The sequence below is a fragment of the Neofelis nebulosa genome, chromosome 4 (genome assembly GCF_028018385.1).
Source record: "Neofelis nebulosa isolate mNeoNeb1 chromosome 4, mNeoNeb1.pri, whole genome shotgun sequence".
NCBI lineage: Eukaryota > Metazoa > Chordata > Mammalia > Carnivora > Felidae > Neofelis > Neofelis nebulosa.
Window position 1 is genome coordinate 28,748,862 of NC_080785.1, and position 18,000 is coordinate 28,766,861.

The following is an 18,000-nucleotide window of genomic DNA, read 5'->3' on the forward strand; positions in this document are numbered from 1 at the left end:
TCAACTGAATTGCACACTTTTAACACTAGCTTTTGAAAGTGGAAAAGTCTACTTACTAGGTTTTGTGAAGAAAGATGTAGTACTGACTAGCAATCCTCCTTCCTTGCTGGGTATTTCTGGCAGATTCAAACTCAGTGTTAAGGTCCTCTTGGATTATGACTCAGCTTTGCTGGGTCTCTAGCTCCGGGCATCATTGGAACAGAAGCAGTCCATGGTGGTGACAAGGACTCAAGGCTAGTGCAACACAAGTACAAGTGTGTGAAAAGCTAAAGAATTTGTGCAGAATGTAAGTCAATGCAGTGCTTCTTTCATTGAAAAAATGTTGCTGTGAGAAAAAAAAGTCTACTAAATTAAATAGTGTGTTTGATTTACTCTGTAATGCAGGGTTCTTGAGGCCATTCGTAGCCTGGTAACAAGGTAAGAAGCCATGTGGGCCAGCAATAGAATCATAGGCCACATTTTGAGTACCACTGTGAGAATTTTTAAAACATTTTTTTAATATTTTATTTATTTTTGAGAGAGAGAGAGAGAGAGTGAGTGGAGGAGGGACAGAGAGGGAGACACAGAATCCGAAGCAGGTTCCAGGCTCTGAGCTGTCAGCACAGAGCCTGATGTGGGGCTCAAACCCATGAACCATGAGATCATGACCTGAGCTGAAGTCAGACATTTAACTGACTGAGCCACCCAGGTGCCCCATTCATTATGAGAATTTTAAATAGGTTCCTCCCCACTCAATGTCCACCCAGTGCTGAAGGCTGTTAAATCAAAAGATGCTCTTTGCTTTTTTACTTCTTTCTTTTTGAGACCCAGACGAGAGCATCTAATTATTAGGGCCAAAGTTTGACTAATATTAAAACTACTAAAATTCTGGGGCACCTGGGTGGCTGAGTCAGTTAAGGGCCTGACTCTTGATTTCAGCTCAGGTCATGATCTCACAGTTGTGAGATTGAGCCCCACATCAAACTGTGCTAGGCATGGAGCCTGTTTAACATCCTCTCTCTCTCTCTCTCTCTCTCTCTCTCCCTCTGCCCCTTCCCTGCTCACTCTTGCACATTATGTCTCTCTCTCTCTCTCTCTCTCTCTCTCTCAAAAAAATACTAAAATTCTTTGAATTAGAGTCTTACCAACTCCAATACACCATACATTTAGTGCTATTTATTTTTTCAAAATTAAAAAGTTTTTATTGAGGTATCATTGACACGTAACATTATATTGGTTTCAGGTATAAAACATAACAATTTGAAATACATGTGAAATGATCATCACAGTAAATTTAGTTACCATCTGTCACCATACATGGTTAACTTTTAGAATTTACTCTCTTGGCAACTTTCAAGTATGCTTCACAATATTATTGACTGTAATCACCATGCTGTACATTATATACCCATGACTTACTTATTTCATAACTGGAAATTTTCACCTCTTGACCCCCTTCACTCATTTCACCCATGCCCTTACCTTCCTGCCCTTTGACAACCACTATTCTGTTCTCTTCATCTATGATTTTTGTTTTGTTCATTTGTTTTGTTTTTTAGATCCCACATGTAAATGAAATCATATGACATTTCTCTTTGACTTATTTCACTTAGCATAATTCCTTTAAGGTCCATCCATGTTGTCACAAATAGCAAGATTTCATTCTTTCTTGTGACTGAGTAGTAGTCCAGTGTGTGTGTGTGTCACATTTTCCATATCCATTCATCCATCAATAGCCACTTAAATTGTTTCCATGTCTTGGCTATTATAAATAATGCTTCAGTGAACATAAGAGTTAATATATCTTTTTTAATTAGTGTTTCCTCTTCTTTGGATAAATACCCAGAAGTGGAATTGTTGGATCAAATGGTAGTTTAATTTTTAATTTTTTGAGAAACCTCTATATTGTTTTCCATAGTGACTGTACCAATTTACATTCTTACCAACAGGGCACAAGGGTTCCTTTTTCTCCACATCCATGCCAACACTTTTTATTTCTTATCTTTTTGATGATAGCCATTCTAACAGGTAGAAGGTGATATCTCATTGTGGTTTTGACTTGCATTTTCCAGATGATGAGTGATGTTGAGCATCTTTTCATATGTCTGTTGGCCATCTGGATGTCTTTGGAAAGATGTCTATTCAGATCCTCTGCCCATTTTTTAATTGGATTGTTTATTATGATTATTTTTTTGTACTTGAGTTTTAGGAGTTTTTATATGTTTTAGATATTAACCCCTTTTCAGATATATGATTTTCAAATAGTTCCTCCCATTCAGTAAGTTGGCTTTTCATTTTGTTGATGGTTTCCTTTGATGTGCAAACGCTTTTTAGTTTGATATAGTCCCATTTGTTAATTTTTGTTTTGTTACCTTTGCTTTTGGAGTCGGATTTAAAAAATTATTGCCACGACTTGTGTCAAGTAGCTTACCACCTATGTTTTTTCTAGGAATTTTTTTGGTTTCAGGTCTTACATTCAAGTCTTTAATACAATTTGAAGTAATTTTTTCTGTATAGTGTGAGATAATGGTCTAGTTTCATTCTTTTGCATGTTACTGTCCAGTTTTCCCAGTAGCATTTATTGAAGAGACCATCCTTCCCCATTGTATATTCTTGCCTCCTCTGTTGTAAATTAGTTGACCATGTATGTATGAGTTTGTTTCTGGGTTCTCTATTCTGTTCCATTGATCTATAGTTCTGTTTTTATACCAATATATAGTGTTTTGATTACTATAGATTTGCATTGTAGTTTCAAATCAGGAAGTATGGTATCTCCAGCTTTGTTCCTTTGGTAACAAAGTTAAGAGAGATGTGGAATGTTCCTTTGCTGAAGTTCAGCATGTTTGTTGTAAGTTAAGGCTGCTTCTCTCTGTCAAACTGACATAGATCCTCCTGCCAAGAGTGGGATGCTTCATTTTTGGTTATCTAATTTCAAACAGCAAAGTTTCTGATAGATTAGTATTTTAGAGTACTAAGTTTCTCAGTGTGCACAGAATAATAGTATTCACTCAAAGGAGGGGATTGTTAGGACATTTTATACCTGTAGTATGTCCTTGGAAGAAATATTGTTTCCTGTTAATTTCATAGCTGACAATTAATGCCTGTTATTCCAGCCTGATAGATTTTTATGTTCTCAGTCCAAACCAATTTTTATTTTTTGACTGTACAGGGCTTGGATGGTAGCTCTGTGATATCATCAAGAACCTAAACTCCTTTTACCTTTCCATTCCATTAATCTTATGAGCTTATAACTTACATGATAATGCAATGGTTAGTCAACCTTCAGCATAATGTCTGCAATCTATGCAGGAAGAAGGGAGAGGTCAAGGGAGCATGAGCCGTATATGCTACCTTCAAGAGTTTTCCCTGCAAGCCCCACCCAGTGCCTTCCAGTTACATCTCATTGGCCCAAACTGTGTCATGTGATTGTGCTCACTGCGAGTGTGTGACAAATACATTTTTAAAGTTTCATATTGTTGTCCCTCAATAAGATTGAGGTTTTCTTATTAAGGAAGTAGGAGAGAATGGATATTAGGTGGGGAGATGGAAGTCTCTACAACACTTTCCAAACTCCAGTAAAATGGTATTAAAGGACTAAAAAAATGTAAACATACAGGAACGAAGAATACATGAAAAGAGAGAAGAGTGTCAGTCAATTATTTTAAAGTTGTAAAGCAGATGGAGAAATGTTAACTTGACTTACTTAAGCTGAGGAAGTGAAACTCTAAATGCCTGCCAAGGGGGATGGCATCAAGAACCAAACTGCTTTGCCCCATACAACCTTGGAAGGTGAACAGGAGTTTCCTAGGGAGGTGAGAGTGGGATGTGAGTTGTACACAGAGGGATGGGTTAAAAGCCAGTATAGGACGAAATTTCCACGTAGGAAGTTCTTTTTGTCTTCACTGACTCCTTTCTACTTGTATCATATTTACTTTATTCTTGAGCTTCTTGATTTCATGCTTGTATTTATTTTAAATCTTTTTTGTTTTAAGCAATATTATATATGACTATTGATATTTTTGTACTCATTCTTGCCATCTCATTTTGGTTTTTATTTATTATTCACATTTTGTTTGTTTTTTCTTTTACCAGCCTTTTCTTCTTTTGGTTAGTTTGACTAAACATTTTCTTTCTTTCTTTTTTTTTTTTTGTTTTGTTCTTTCATAGTTGAAAGCAGGTCCTTTGTTTCTGTTTTTCTAATGGTTCCTTATAAAAATTAAAAACTTTTTTGTTTCCTAAATTTTTTATACCAAAGGCATACTTAATCAGGCTCTATCTTTTCCATGAATAAGTCAAGGTCCTTAGCAGGGTTTTCTGTTTTTCATTTCCTTGTCCTCCTCCCTCATTCCTCCTAGCCAGTCAGATTGGATCTGGAATTATAATTATAGACATATATGTATGTCTATAATTATAATTATATATATAACTTACTTTATAATTTACTATATATTTATAACTTCACTTTGTTGTTTGATATATTTATATTGATATATATGACTTTTTCCAAATAAGATGTATTTAGCTTGATAACTCTTTTGGAAATGTTTTCTCAGTTCTTTAATCTTTCCATTTTAACTTATTTTTCTTGCTAGAACACATTCTCTAGTAATTTTTTCAGAGATGATGCCTGGGAGATAAACCTCTTAGTCCTGTTGAATCAACTTCATTCTTGAAGTTTAATTTGAGTCCACATAGATAGATTTAAACTTGTTTTCAAAATTATTTTTCTTTATAACACTGAAGCTCTATTTGATTAAAAGTCTGATGTCAGTTTTGCATTTCTTTGTTTCCTCTTTCTGGAAGCTTTTAGGGTTTTTACTTTATCTCTAGTAATCTTATTGTGATATGCTTGAGATTTGGCCATGAGCCCTTTCTATCTGAGAGCTTATGTCTTTAGTTTGGAGACATGTTCTTTTAGTATATTTGGAGTAATTTCTCTGGTCAACTTGCTTCATTCTGTCTGGAGCTTGCTGGTCTGACCACCACTCTTTGGGAACCACTGTTCCGGTATTTCTGTTCACACAAAAGTAAACTTTTCTTTGTTGAATGAGGAGCCTTATATTTTGTGGGTTCTTCCCAAATGTTTGGTTATTCCTGGGTGTGTAGACAGGGTATTTGAGATCCCTTATGTCCCGTGTGCTATGCGTATTTGTTTACCGCAGTGGTTTTAGGGGATGGCCAAGGCTTGATTCTGGAAGAGAGCTAGTTTTATGAAGAAGGGGCTTCTATTCATCGTGGGTGTCACCCACGGGTGTGGTTTCCCTAGATTGTTTTAGAGAAGCCTGTCCTTTTGGCATTTTTCAAGCAGTCACTTTGCCATTTGCCCTAACACACCTCTTCTGCTCACTGGATCCACTGGTTTAGGGCTTGAAACAGTCTTACAGACCCTTCTGTATTTTCTAGCCTGCTTCTCCATCTTCCCTGTACATGATTAGGCATAGATTCCTCTTCAATTTATTCTACCTGTCTCCCTTCTTGAGGGGATTCTTCAAAGTTTCTGTTCCTTTGGAAGTCTCCGTTAGTATGATCCAGTGTCCTTACCGATTTCTGCTTATATGATTTTCCCTGATTACCAAAGATTAGGCCACAGTAAAGGGATGTATCAGCATATTCTCTGTCCTCAATCTTGATCTAGCCTCTCCACATTTTATTTTTATTTATGAGTTTAGTAAATAAAAAAAATCTCTCAGTTATATGGCAAGTTTTTTGGAATTTAGTACTATACTATAACTTCAGACATATTTATATTTCTCACAATTTAATAAATACTTGTTTTCTTAAATGGAGACTTATCTAACCTGCCTTTGGTAGTTACTACATATAACCTACCTGCTTTATGTTTAGGTAATGAAATTTTGTTTTATTTATTTTTTTTCAACGTTTTTTATTTATTTTTGGGACAGAGAGAGACAGAGCATGAACAGGGGAGGGGCAGAGAGAGAGGGAGACACAGAATCGGAAACAGGCTCCAGGCTCCGAGCCATCAGCCCAGAGCCTGACGCGGGGCTCGAACTCACGGACGGCGAGATCGTGACCTGGCTGAAGTCGGACGCTCAACTGACTGCGCCACCCAGGCGCCCCTGAAATTTTGTTTTAAATATGAGCCTAAGCTGATGGTAGTTAAGATAAACTAGAGTTAATTAATATTAGTGACAATAATAGTTTTTCTAATGGTTGTGACAATAATAGTGACAATAATAGTATTTATTGAGGACTTGTGATGCACCAGGGTTAAGATAAGGATGTTATATGGAGAATAAACCAAAATCAAACAACTAGTGAGTCGCAGAGGAAATATTTAGACTAAGTTTTACCCCAGAGCCTATGATTTTAAGCATTGTACTAACTACCTCCCAGGAAGGTGTATTTGCTAGATTTTGGAGTCAAATTGCTGATGTGCATTATCCACAGCTTATGTGTCCCGATGTGTGTGAGAATGTCTGGCATAGAGGGAAACCTAGACTCTCAGTTTGTTTAGTAATTTTTGCATTGGAATAGAAATAATCACTATTGCCTTTTGTTATTATCTGATATAGTTGATGGTAGACACTTTTTATTTCCTTTTAATTTAACTATAGGTAATAGTGTTACAGACTTACTATAGACGATGGCATGCTAAAGTCATGGTAGAGAATTTAAGAAGACAGAAAATGTTAAGGTTGAAGTGGGAAGCAGAGGAAGAACAAAGGAAGATAAGAGAAAAAGAAGAATGGATGAAACTGGACTATCACCGGAGGCATAATCCTCAGACAAAAGAAGATTTTGAGCTTCTTTATAATGCACTGGAACGTAAGTTTGAAATAGGCTTTGCATAAAATATTAATTTTATAATTTTTCACTATTAGGAAAAGCAGGTGTATTAAAGACAAAAGGAAGGCCTTCTTATTTCAGCATGAGGTCTTGGGAATCTTGGCCTAGAGAATTTAAAGAGATGAATAATGTTTTACACCTGGGACAGGAATTAAGGTGGGAATAAATTGGGGATGCTTTTATATCAACAGTGGTTAAATAAAATGTGCATACTACTCTGTAAATTTTGTGGTTTAGTATATTACCTCATTCGATCATCCCCGTGAGATAAAAAGAGAAAGCATTGTCTAATCTGATTCTCTGATGGTCTTGCGAATTTGTGAATGCAGAACTGAACTGTCTTGAATCCCTCAATTCAGAATCCTGTCTCTGATTTCTGTTCTTTAGAGGAGGGCTTGGCAATACCTTTTAATTCCCACCCATTAATGATCAATATAGATGTATATTCTTTACACAATTGACGTTTATGCCTTATTTCTTCCACAGAATGTGTGTTAGTCATTGACACAATTAAAAGCTTCAGTTACTTGACAGGCCAAGCACTCCGTACTCAGGGCAATAGATATGCTGTTCTTGAAGTTGTTTCTCATTGCTCCCTTCCAATCTCAACTTAAATGTTGCCTACTCAGAGGCTTCTGTGACTGACAGTCCAACCTGGATATCCTGTTGTCATCTAATGGTTATCATTGCACCCCAAACTTTTCATTTATATCACCACCACAATTTGTAATAATGTATCTTTTTGTTTAGCATTAATTTTCACCAGTGGATTGCAAACTCCATGAGAGAATAACTTATTTTTTTTTTTTGATGCTCTCACTTTTTCTGTGCTTAGCTCATATGCCCAACAAATATTGGCGGATTGGATGAGTGAGTGAATGAAAGGGAACCCCAAGGATGTAATGCAGTTATCTCTGGCTTCCACTTTTCCAGTAGTACCAGATAAAGTGCCAGGAAGTGGAACAGAGAGTTACTAATTACTTTAGATGCCAGAAAGTAGAGAAGTTGGGTTCTTGTGACAATGCAGAGGAATTTTCAAAATTAAAAATAGCCTCGGGGCACCTGGATGACTTAGTCAGTTAAACGTCTGACTCTTGGTTTTGGCTCTGGTCATGATCTCATGGTTCATGGGATGGAGCCCTGCAAGGGGCTTCGCGCTGGCAGCACAGAGCCTGCTTGGGATTTGACATTCTCTCTCTCCCTCTCTGTCTCCATCCCTCTCTTGCTGTGCTCTCTCTCTCTCTCTCTCTCTCTCTCTCAAAATAAATAAATAAAAGCTTAAAAATAAAATTAAGAGTAGCCTCAATAGTTTTTTTATTTGAGCAGGGTCTTTTCATCCAAAGAAATAACAGTCTTTGACTTCTCTATGATTATTTATGACATTAACTTTAAGCAAATTTTCTTAATATAACTTTTTATATACTGTTTGTGGATGTTATTATATGTTCTGTTACTCAAGTCACCCTTCCTCTCTAACAGCAGTTTTAGGTGTCAGATATTGGGTCTATTAAATAGCTATATGGTAATATGCTATTCACCAAAAGATAATACAGTGAAACACTAGGTCTGATAAGCAATGCTAATAAATTTATCTCTTTGGTAACATGCAAAATTGAGTGGCTTTAGGAACGTGGCAGTGTTTGAGGTAACAGCCTGTTCCTTCAGCTTTTACATCTGCCTCGTCTTTCTCCTAATCATTGACCTCTGCAAATACTTTGTTTTATTTTAAACCTCACTTCTATTTTCATCCTCTCAGATGAAAACAAAGTTTACTTTTAAATGTTAAGAATTAAACAGAGAGCACTGTTGGCAAGATCTAGGAAAGATCTTATTGACAAGTATAAAACTAGAGTTCTGTTATAGCAGAACTCTATTCAAATAATATTCCAAATCCTATCTGAACAAGCCCAAGGATATTATTATTTCGTTGGTTGACAGGCAGTTGTGTAAAACAACAGAAAATATGCTGAGTGAGGTTCTACCTTTTCTACTTATTGGTGGTATTAACTTGGGCAAGTCACTTATTTTCTTTAGCCTCAGGTTCTTCATCTACAAAAGGACTTACTAATATCTGGCATGTCTATTCCACAGGGCTTTATGATATGTGAATAAATAAATGTTACATTTATGAAAGTACTTTAAAAGTGCAAAGAATTATGCATATATAGTTATATTATAACTATAATTATTATTAGTTATTAATAGTTATTACAACTATAATAATTTTATATTTGTAAATAATTTTATACAGATTTTCTATCTTAAAATAGAGCAGATATACTTTATATGTCTACACATGATTTATATGGAATAAAATGAAATTTCTTATATAAAAGAGACATCTCTTTAGTTTTCTTCCAGCCCTAAAGTTCTAATTTAAAACTCTCAGAATAATAATTTTTGTTTTGTTGTAGTCTTTGAAACTGCTGCCCTCTTGTGGCACATAGTAACAATTACACAGTTTAAATTAAAACTAAAAGGAAGTTCAGCTTTTCCTCTGGGTAATCTGTCCCTCAGTAATAAAAGCAAAATAGATCATTAAAGAAAATTAATTTAACTACATAAGTTAATATAATGTATCAAAGTCAAGACCATTTCCAGGCAACACTATTTTATCTTTATGTTTGTTTTTTCTTACAGCAATATGTTGAGGATGACTCCTTTTATTGATCTGAATTGTCACTCTTATTTCAGACTCAGCATAGGGGTTATCATCTTTAGGAAACTTCTCTTGACAGCACAGATTGGGCTCAGAGCCTCTTTTCCTTGCCCACAATTCCCTGTAAACACCACTGTCTTAACTGTGTACATTTGTACTGAGGGTGCCTGATAGGACCCTTGCTCATTGTTGAATTGAATCTGCTAACCCTTTGCTTTGTTTTGACTTGTGTTAATGGCCTTTTCTGACTCTTCTCAGATTATTACTTCTCATCTCAATGTACCTTGACTTCTAGCTTCTGGAGTCCATTGACATCATCTGGCTCTGGGTATTCAGTCTGAATCTTCCTTGGTTCTCTCCATGTAGGCTTGCAGTCTGTGAATGAGAATTTTAAAAAACAGATGCATATAAACTGCTACTGGTGGACAAAATCTTGTATGTTCTTCTATTTCTTGTTTGGAAATTGCAAGTTTAGAGCTCAGGAATTTTAGAATGTGTACAGACTTTAGGTGCTAAGTCCTATCCTTTCATTTTTTTAATTAAAAAAAATTTTGTTTTAACATTTATTTATTTTTGAGAGACAGAGGGAAACAGAGCACAAGTGGGGGAGGGGCAGAGAGAGAAGGAGACACAGAATCCGAAGCAGGCTCCAGGCTCCAAGCTGTCAGCATAGAGCCCAATGCGGGGCTCGAACCCACAAACCATGAGACCATGACCTGAGCTGAATTAGAATGCTTAACTGACTGAGCCACCTAGGCGCCCCTTTTCATTTTATAATTGAACTTCAGACACTGGAAATTAGATGATTTGTCTGAGAAGATAAGTTAAGGAGATAAAATAAACATATTCTTTCAAATGAACCAATTCCTTTAATATCTTTTTCTTTAAAAATATTAGAGACTCCTGGGTAGCTCAGTTGGTTAAGCAGCCGGATTTTGGCTCAGGTCATGATCTCAGGGTCCTGAGATCGAACCCCGTGTTGAGCTCTGTGCTGACTGCATGGAGCCTGCTTGAGATTCTCTCTTTCCTTTCTCTCTGCCTTTCTCTCTCTCTCAAAATAAATAAATAAACATTAAAAAAATATTGGTGGCTATTGATATCTGCTATGGGTTGAATTGTGTTTCCCCCCAAATTTACATGTTGAAGTCCTAAGCCCTAGCCCTTCAGAATGTGACTGAATTTGGAGATAGGACTTCAAAAAAGCAATTCAGAAAAAATAAGGTTTTATGGATGAGCCCTAACCAGTATGACTAATATTCTTATAAGGAGAGATTAGGACACAAACAAACACATAGAGAAGATCATATAAAGACACTGAAGGATGATGGCCATTTAGAAGCCCAGGAGAGAGGTCTTCAGAAGAAACTAACCCTGCCATCACCTTGATCTTGAACTTATCAATTCCAGAACTGTGAGGAAATAAACTTCTGTTGTTTAAGCCACCCAGTCTATGGTGCTTTGTTACGGCAACACTGGAAAATGAATTCAGCATTCCAATTTATTTGCTTGTTTGTTTTAATTATCATCATCCCTATGGAACATACCTTTTATGATATGGGGCAGAATCTCTCGTTTTCTTTAATGTCTTCTCTGTATAGTTCTGGAAACTGTCAATTCAGATAAAAAATAGGTTTTGTCCATCCACTCCTGATTCCTATGTGTGTCTATTCCTTATGAGTAGTTGGGACATGGTATTTTTCTGATGCCATGTTCCATTCCTTACTATAGGTTTACAGGGCCATCTAATGGAGAATTTTATTGGAATTAAAGACCATTATTTTCATTTCTTTTTTTATTAAATTTTTTTTCTAATGTTTATATAGTTTTGAGACAGAGAGAGACAGAGCATGAAAGGGGGAGGGTCAGAGAGAGAGGGAGACACAGAATCTGAAACAGGCTCCAGGCTCTGAGCTGTCAGCACAGAGCCCCACGCGGGGCTCGAACTCACAGACCGCGAGATCATGACCCCAGCTGAAGTTGGACAGTCAACCGACTGAGCCACCCAGGAGCCCCTAAAGACCATTATTTTCATTTCTAATTAGCTTCACTGGATTGTTTCCTTTTAAAAAGTCATACTATAATTTAAGCAAAATGTAAAGTCTGAATATATACATTCATATAAGTGATTTTGAGTGCATCTATCTCCAGACTCACCCGGTATTAATCTAGGAGAGTAGTATATTGCTCTTTGAGGTTGGCAGCATAGCTTAAATAATATCCTAGTGACCTAAATTTATTACCAGTCCCAAAGGTTTCTGATGTAAAACTGGAAGTAAAATAGGCTTACTTATATCATTCAATCTTTATTTGCTTTCTGGGAACATCCATATAATCCCATAAGACAAATATTCTCAGTTATTATTTCCACAAGCAAGCAATTTTTCTTTTAATTCATACACTGCCTTTGGTTATATGGATTTTGTCAAAATTTTTAAAGTTCTTTTGGTTGGTAAAACTGCTCTTAAAGGATAAAGTCATCAATCATGGATTTCCTGGATTTTCACAACATAATTTAGCCTTAAATTTACAACTCTTTTGCTGAAGACAATTTTGCTTTTAAATTTAAAAATCTTCTTTTTGAACAGACCAAGCTGTCCAGTGTCTGAATAATGCATTCCTGGTAAAGGGCAGAGTGGATTCTTATAGAGAGTACCACTGGCCTGTCCTTGGCCTGATCAGGATGATTTCAAATTGGAAGTCGAGAGGAAGAAGAAATAGTATGATAAAAACTATAAAACTAGATGTTAAAACAGACAGTGGTTATAACAGACGAGGGCCAGAAACAACACTTTAGATATTTACCTTCCAATGCAGAGACTGGTGTTAAAGTAAATCTGAAATTTTAATAGAAGGAGGAAAATATACTTTGTAATTATATAAATTATATATAAATGTGATGTATTTTGAAATATCCCTGCAATATGATGAGAAAATAATCATGCCTGTAATATAACAACCGAAGACTACATTTACTTAATTAAATCATACCTGGTAGAAGATAAGAGGAATCTTGTGTCAAGAAGAGATCTATCTAAAGGAAGTCTTTATGCCTCACAGTGAAAAATGTCAGGCTTTTGGGTAAAAATAAGTAGAAAGAGAAGTGAAAATTCTGTCCTCATGGAAGAATTTTATAGTGTCTCCAACTAGGGAGAGGCAAGGAGATATTTAGGGCCTTCAAGAAAGCATTGTGTCTTTCTCACTTTTGTATGCACCATTGAAATTTATAGAGTTCCTTTCACATAATTGCTCAATACTTATTTTTGAGTGTTTTAATTGACAAAGAAATGATAAGGTTTTGGCAGGTATAGTAACCAGATCAGGCAAACGAGTTTTTAAAGTTCAGAGAAAAAATAGGTTTGATTCTATGGCCAGGGAATGCAGTTCATGAGACTCTGAAACTTTGTCATTCTGACAGTGTAATAATAAATTATCTCCATGAAAAGGGAAAGAATTAGATAGCTGGTTAGTAAGTGTGGCTTTCAGTAGTAGACCAACTAATCAATTCATAGAGAGAGACTGTCCAATGAAAAGATTACATGTTTTTGAAAAGTGGGAGAGCAGTGCTTAAGAGTCTGTAACATGGAACCAGACTGCCAGAGTTTGAGTCTTGGTGCCACCTGGACAAGTCTCTGTTTTCCTTAGTTTCCTTTTCTGTAAAAGAGGGGATAATAGTAGCACCTCCTTCATTGGTTTGTCAGGAGATTAAATGAGCTCATATGCATGAGGAGCTTGAGACAGAGCCTGACACATAGTAACCAGCACTCCATGGTAACCACCACTAACATGGTGTTAGTGTTATTTTTATTGTATTGTTTAGTTAGAAACGAGGGGCCTAGGAATCAAAAAGCAAACAGGAGATGAAGTAAATAGTACAGTAAGAAAAAAAACAACAGGATTTTGTTCTCAGAGCAGCCTTAAGAATAGAAAGGAAGCTGGGGCGCCGGGGTGGCGCAGTCGGTTAAGCGTCACACTTCAGCCAGGTCACGATCTCGCGGTCCGTGAGTTCGAGCCCCGCGTCAGGCTCTGGGCTGATGGCTCAGAGCCTGGAGCCTGTTTCCGATTCTGTGTCTCCCTCTCTCTCTGCCCCTCCCCTGTTCATGCTCTGTTTCTCTCTGTCCCAAAAATAAATAAAAAACGTTGAAAAAAAAAAAAAAGAATAGAAAGGAAGCTAAGGCAAAGTCTACACCTTAAAACCACGGTTCCTGTGTCTATTGAGAGAGAAGAGAATGAGACGTTGTAAGAGAGGCTGTTGTAGTTAATCCAGCATATTCTCTTGTGTTCTGGGGTGACGGTGACTTGAACAAAACCAAAGCTGTGTAAACCTGCACGGGTGGAGGACAGGCTTGCCACCTGCGGGAAGGTGTCCATGAATGTCCTGCTCGTGAAAGTGCACGTGCAGGAGATCCTCTGTAAATTCCAGACTGAGGTTACTACATGTACAATAACAAGGATGACTCAAAATGTGACACGAAAACATTTTCAGGAACAGTTCTGAATATCCGAAAACTTAGAATGAACTGAAGCTTACGATAAATGTCAAAGACTAGAGTGACTTTTTGGAATGTTTGTTCAGAATAAAGAACAATAGATTGTTGCTTCAATTTTTGTTTGCTTCCACGTTCTATGAAGAACACAGATCAACCATGGTTGAATGAGTTCAGGTTCCCAGTCCTTGTGTGTTTATCCAGGTATCAAAGCCACTCCTAGTTACTTAAATAATAATGGGGAATGAGAGAAGTACCCAGCAGACATGATTTTCCAGAGGAGGTGTATGAGTAACTGTCACAAACATTACAGCTTTTTGTAAATCTTCCCCTGCCCTGACACACTTTTCAGAGGTACCTGATTTGAATCTCAGGCTTATTTCTGCAAAGTTCCCCCAAATTGTGTTACTTCAATTTTTTAGCATCCTATCCATTTTGATATGTAGTGGGGCTTTTTTTTTCTTAATAGTTGACAGTCTTACTTTTAACTTCTTTGTTTAAATTTCATTTTTGTTGGTATTTATTACATTTCCAAGCAGTTGGGACTATTCTTTTTAAACTTTTGTTTTTAATTCTAGTTTAATTGTACAGTATCAAAATGCAGTTTTGGCATTTCTGATTTGGGGAATTTGTTTTCTTTTATTCCTGCTGCTAGAATTTGTATAAATTAAATGCTTCATAGAGCTTTGAAAATAGGTATATTTTCAGCCTTTGTTGGTCAGAGCTTGAATCATTTAAATTTGTTAATCATATTGTTTAAACTTTTTAATGCTTTTAATACTTCTTTACTTGAAATAGATCGACTCATTTGTATTTTAATTATGTTTATATAAATAAAGTATGCTCACTCCAGGAGTATTTATAACTGATAGAAGTTTTGCTTTACAAGTTAGATGGGATGTGATTTTGTGTATAGCATTCACGAGGGTCATAAAATTCACGAGGGTCATCATAAAATTGTCTCCTATCCCAATAACCGAATTTTGAATGTCTTCCCCTCTATTTTCAATATACTGTTAATATTGCTGCTTCTGTTTTCTTTTTTGTTTACATTTATCAACATTTTATGTTTAACCTTTACTTTTGGTGTCACTTTGTTTTAAGTGTGTCTCTTAAAAACATGTCATTGGATTAAAAAAATTGTTCTAACTTATTTTCAGTAAAAAGTAACCATTTTATATTTTTAAATATAACTATGATGCTTGATTTTGCTTCTCTCACCTTGCTTTATACTTTCTCTTTTGAATTTTTTGCCTTTTTTCATAAACAGTTGTGATTATTGTTGTTTTCTGCATTGACTTGAAGTGTAGGCATTCTTTCATTCCTTCCTAAGGATTTTCAAAGACTTCCTTAAAACATAGTAAGCTATCAAATAGATTAATCACTTGCTCTTTTCTCAAGCTCTAAGGCATTGAATTAAGGTTTACTACCTTCTTCTATGTCCGCTTTCTGAGATGAGACAGCAGCAGTTTGGGGGACGTTTGTGCCTGTTTGAGTGTCTTTCAGCAGTATCTGTGCTATAACTTAAACCCCCTGATTTCCAGTATATAGGTTGTACCTCTCTGACTTAAAGTACTGACTTGGGTCTCCTCCTCTCCTCTCCCATTTCGTATTTCTTGGTTCATGTAACTGGGAATTTAGGAGAGGAGAGTTAGCCGCTTGTGCATAAAACTCCATCTTGTCAGAAATTTGGTATGCTATATTTCAAAGAGGTACCGTGATAACAGAGCAGCTTGACCTTGATGAGACGTGAAATTGTATCAAATAATGTGCAATTTAGGAAAGGGAAGTGTTTATGTCTGGAAAGGGGAAAACCTAAATGGAATGTGACAGCTACCTTCAGATATCCAAAGGGATGCCATTTGGAGCAAGGAATAGACTGACTCTGTTTCTTCCCCAGCTGGTCCCAGGCCAGGGTGAGTGAATTAAACCTGTACAAACTGCTGCCAGGAGGACACTGTCTTCCGTGTGGGTGGGGTATTGAACCATTTGATTTCTAAGGTTCTTGCCAACACTATGCTTCTTTTAATGTAAATAGGTTTCTGAAATGTGGGATATAAAACGATTTTCCCCCCAAATTTAGTGTGTGTAAGAATTGAATGAGACCCTTGTTAAAAATGCATGTATGTGAGCCCGGAAATTTTGACTTAGTTAAGTTTAGGGTAGGACCTAGTAATCCATTTTTCTCATGTAAGTTAATTTTGTTTTTTAAAAAATTTTTTTTTTCAACGTTTTTTATTTATTTTGGGGACAGAGAGAGACAGAGCATGAACGGGGGAGGGGCAGAGAGAGAGGGAGACACAGAATCGGAAACAGGCTCCAGGCTCTGAGCCATCAGCCCAGAGCCCGACGCGGGGCTCGAACTCACGGACCGTGAGATCGTGACCTGGCTGAAGTCGGACGCTTAACCGACCGCGCCACCCAGGCGCCCCTCATGTAAGTTAATTTTGACAATATGCTGTTACTCTTAGGTAAAATGAGTTTATTAAAATACTATTCTTTGGCATTTTATAATTTGCTCTTAGGATATATTTCATGCAACCCATTCTTTATGGATAGTAACCAACCATAAATATTATCTTAACTGAATTCATAGGTTTGAGTAAAAAGTAAATACAATTATTTTACAACATTTGCTGCTATAATTTAAGGTTTTGTAAGGATATGGTACCCAAGTGCTACCTAAGTAACCTAAAATGGTACCTAAGTGCTAGTATTGAAGAAAATAATTGATGTCAACAATTCTGCATAAAACTGTCAATGTGGGTCCTAGTGGAAGCAGACAACAAGATGTCACAGTAAAAGATAAAGGGGAAAGAGAGCAAGAAAAGTCTTCATCAAGATGCAGTTTGACCCTTGTGGAAGTTGAGAGAGGGAAGGAAAGAGGACGAGGAATGGAGAGCCTCAAACAGAAAACAGCTCTGAGGAAGTCTGAGCCAGCCCAGTGGTTAGCGCTGATCCAAGTAGCCACAGAAGAGATCACTGCTGGGCAGACACGGCCAGGCCCTAACTCCCCCTGGTTCTCGGTCATTGACTGGGAGCTTTGTGGGGAGAACACGGCTTCTGCTTCAGTATGGCGGCACATGTCAAGTGCTGCAGCTGACACTGTAACCTGCCTGGATTCCTCACAACACGTATTCTCTCTTTTTCCATTTCCTTCCTTTCTCTTTCTTTTTTTCTTTCTTTCTTTCTTTCTTTCTTTCTTTCTTTCTTTCTTTCTTTCTTTCTTTGAAGAAGAGTAGATGAGACTTGTCAGGAGGAAAAGTTGAATCATTTGCACATTATGCTTTTTCCCTTCCAGGTGGAAATTGTAAATGTGCATGCATGTTTATTTATACAGATAGATGCATCAGAAAATTGCTCTTCACTTTTTTGTGGTCAACATAAAAAATAATCGTTATTTTTAAAGCTAAGAAATTTGAGTCATCTGATGGAGGAATTTTGCTGGAAAGGTGAAAAGCAATTTAGTCATAGGTATTTATACATATATCAAAATATTAAAGAAGATAGATAGATAGATAGATAGATAGATAGAGGAAATAACATGTTACTGTCTTTGGATCTTCTTTTGGTGGGGGGAGATATACAAAATGTCTTCCTAAGGGAAGTTATTCTTTTTCAAAATCGTTTTGTTTTATTTTTTTCATCATAAGTGTACTCCTTTTTTTAAGTAAGCTCTACAACCAACGTGGGACTCAAACTCATGACCCCCAAGCTCAGGAGTCACAGACTCTACCCACTGAGCCAGCCAGGAGCCCCAGCAAGTGTACTCCTTAATCCCTATCACCTGTTTAACCTATCCCCCCACCCCTCTGCTAACCATCAGTTTGTTCTTTATAGTTAAGAGTCTGTATCTTGGCTTGCCTCTCTCTGTCTCTCTCTCTCTCTCTCTGTGTCTCTCTCTTTTTTTTTCTTCTTTGCTTGTTTGTTTTGTTTCTTAAATTCCACATATGAGTGAGGTCATATGGTATTTGTCTTTCTCTGACTGACTTATTTTGCTTAGGTAGCAAAACCAGGTATTCTCCTGAAAGATCTGAGTATCAGTACATGTTCATGGCTGCTACAAAC

At 36.7% G+C, this 18,000-nt stretch overlaps 1 protein-coding gene across 2 annotated transcripts in view; it reads left to right on the top strand.

The window, feature by feature from the left end:
- IQUB (IQ motif and ubiquitin domain containing) overlaps nucleotides 1-18,000 on the top strand; it is a 236,829-nt gene that overhangs the window by 19,442 nt on the left and 199,387 nt on the right. For both annotated transcript variants that reach the window (XR_009260278.1, XM_058724434.1), the window contains exon 7: nucleotides 6,558-6,768. Coding sequence is in view for 1 of the 2 variants with exons in the window: in XM_058724434.1 (XP_058580417.1) it covers nucleotides 6,558-6,768 (211 nt within the window). In the remaining variant the exon portion in view is untranslated. The remainder of the gene's footprint in view (nucleotides 1-6,557; nucleotides 6,769-18,000) is intronic.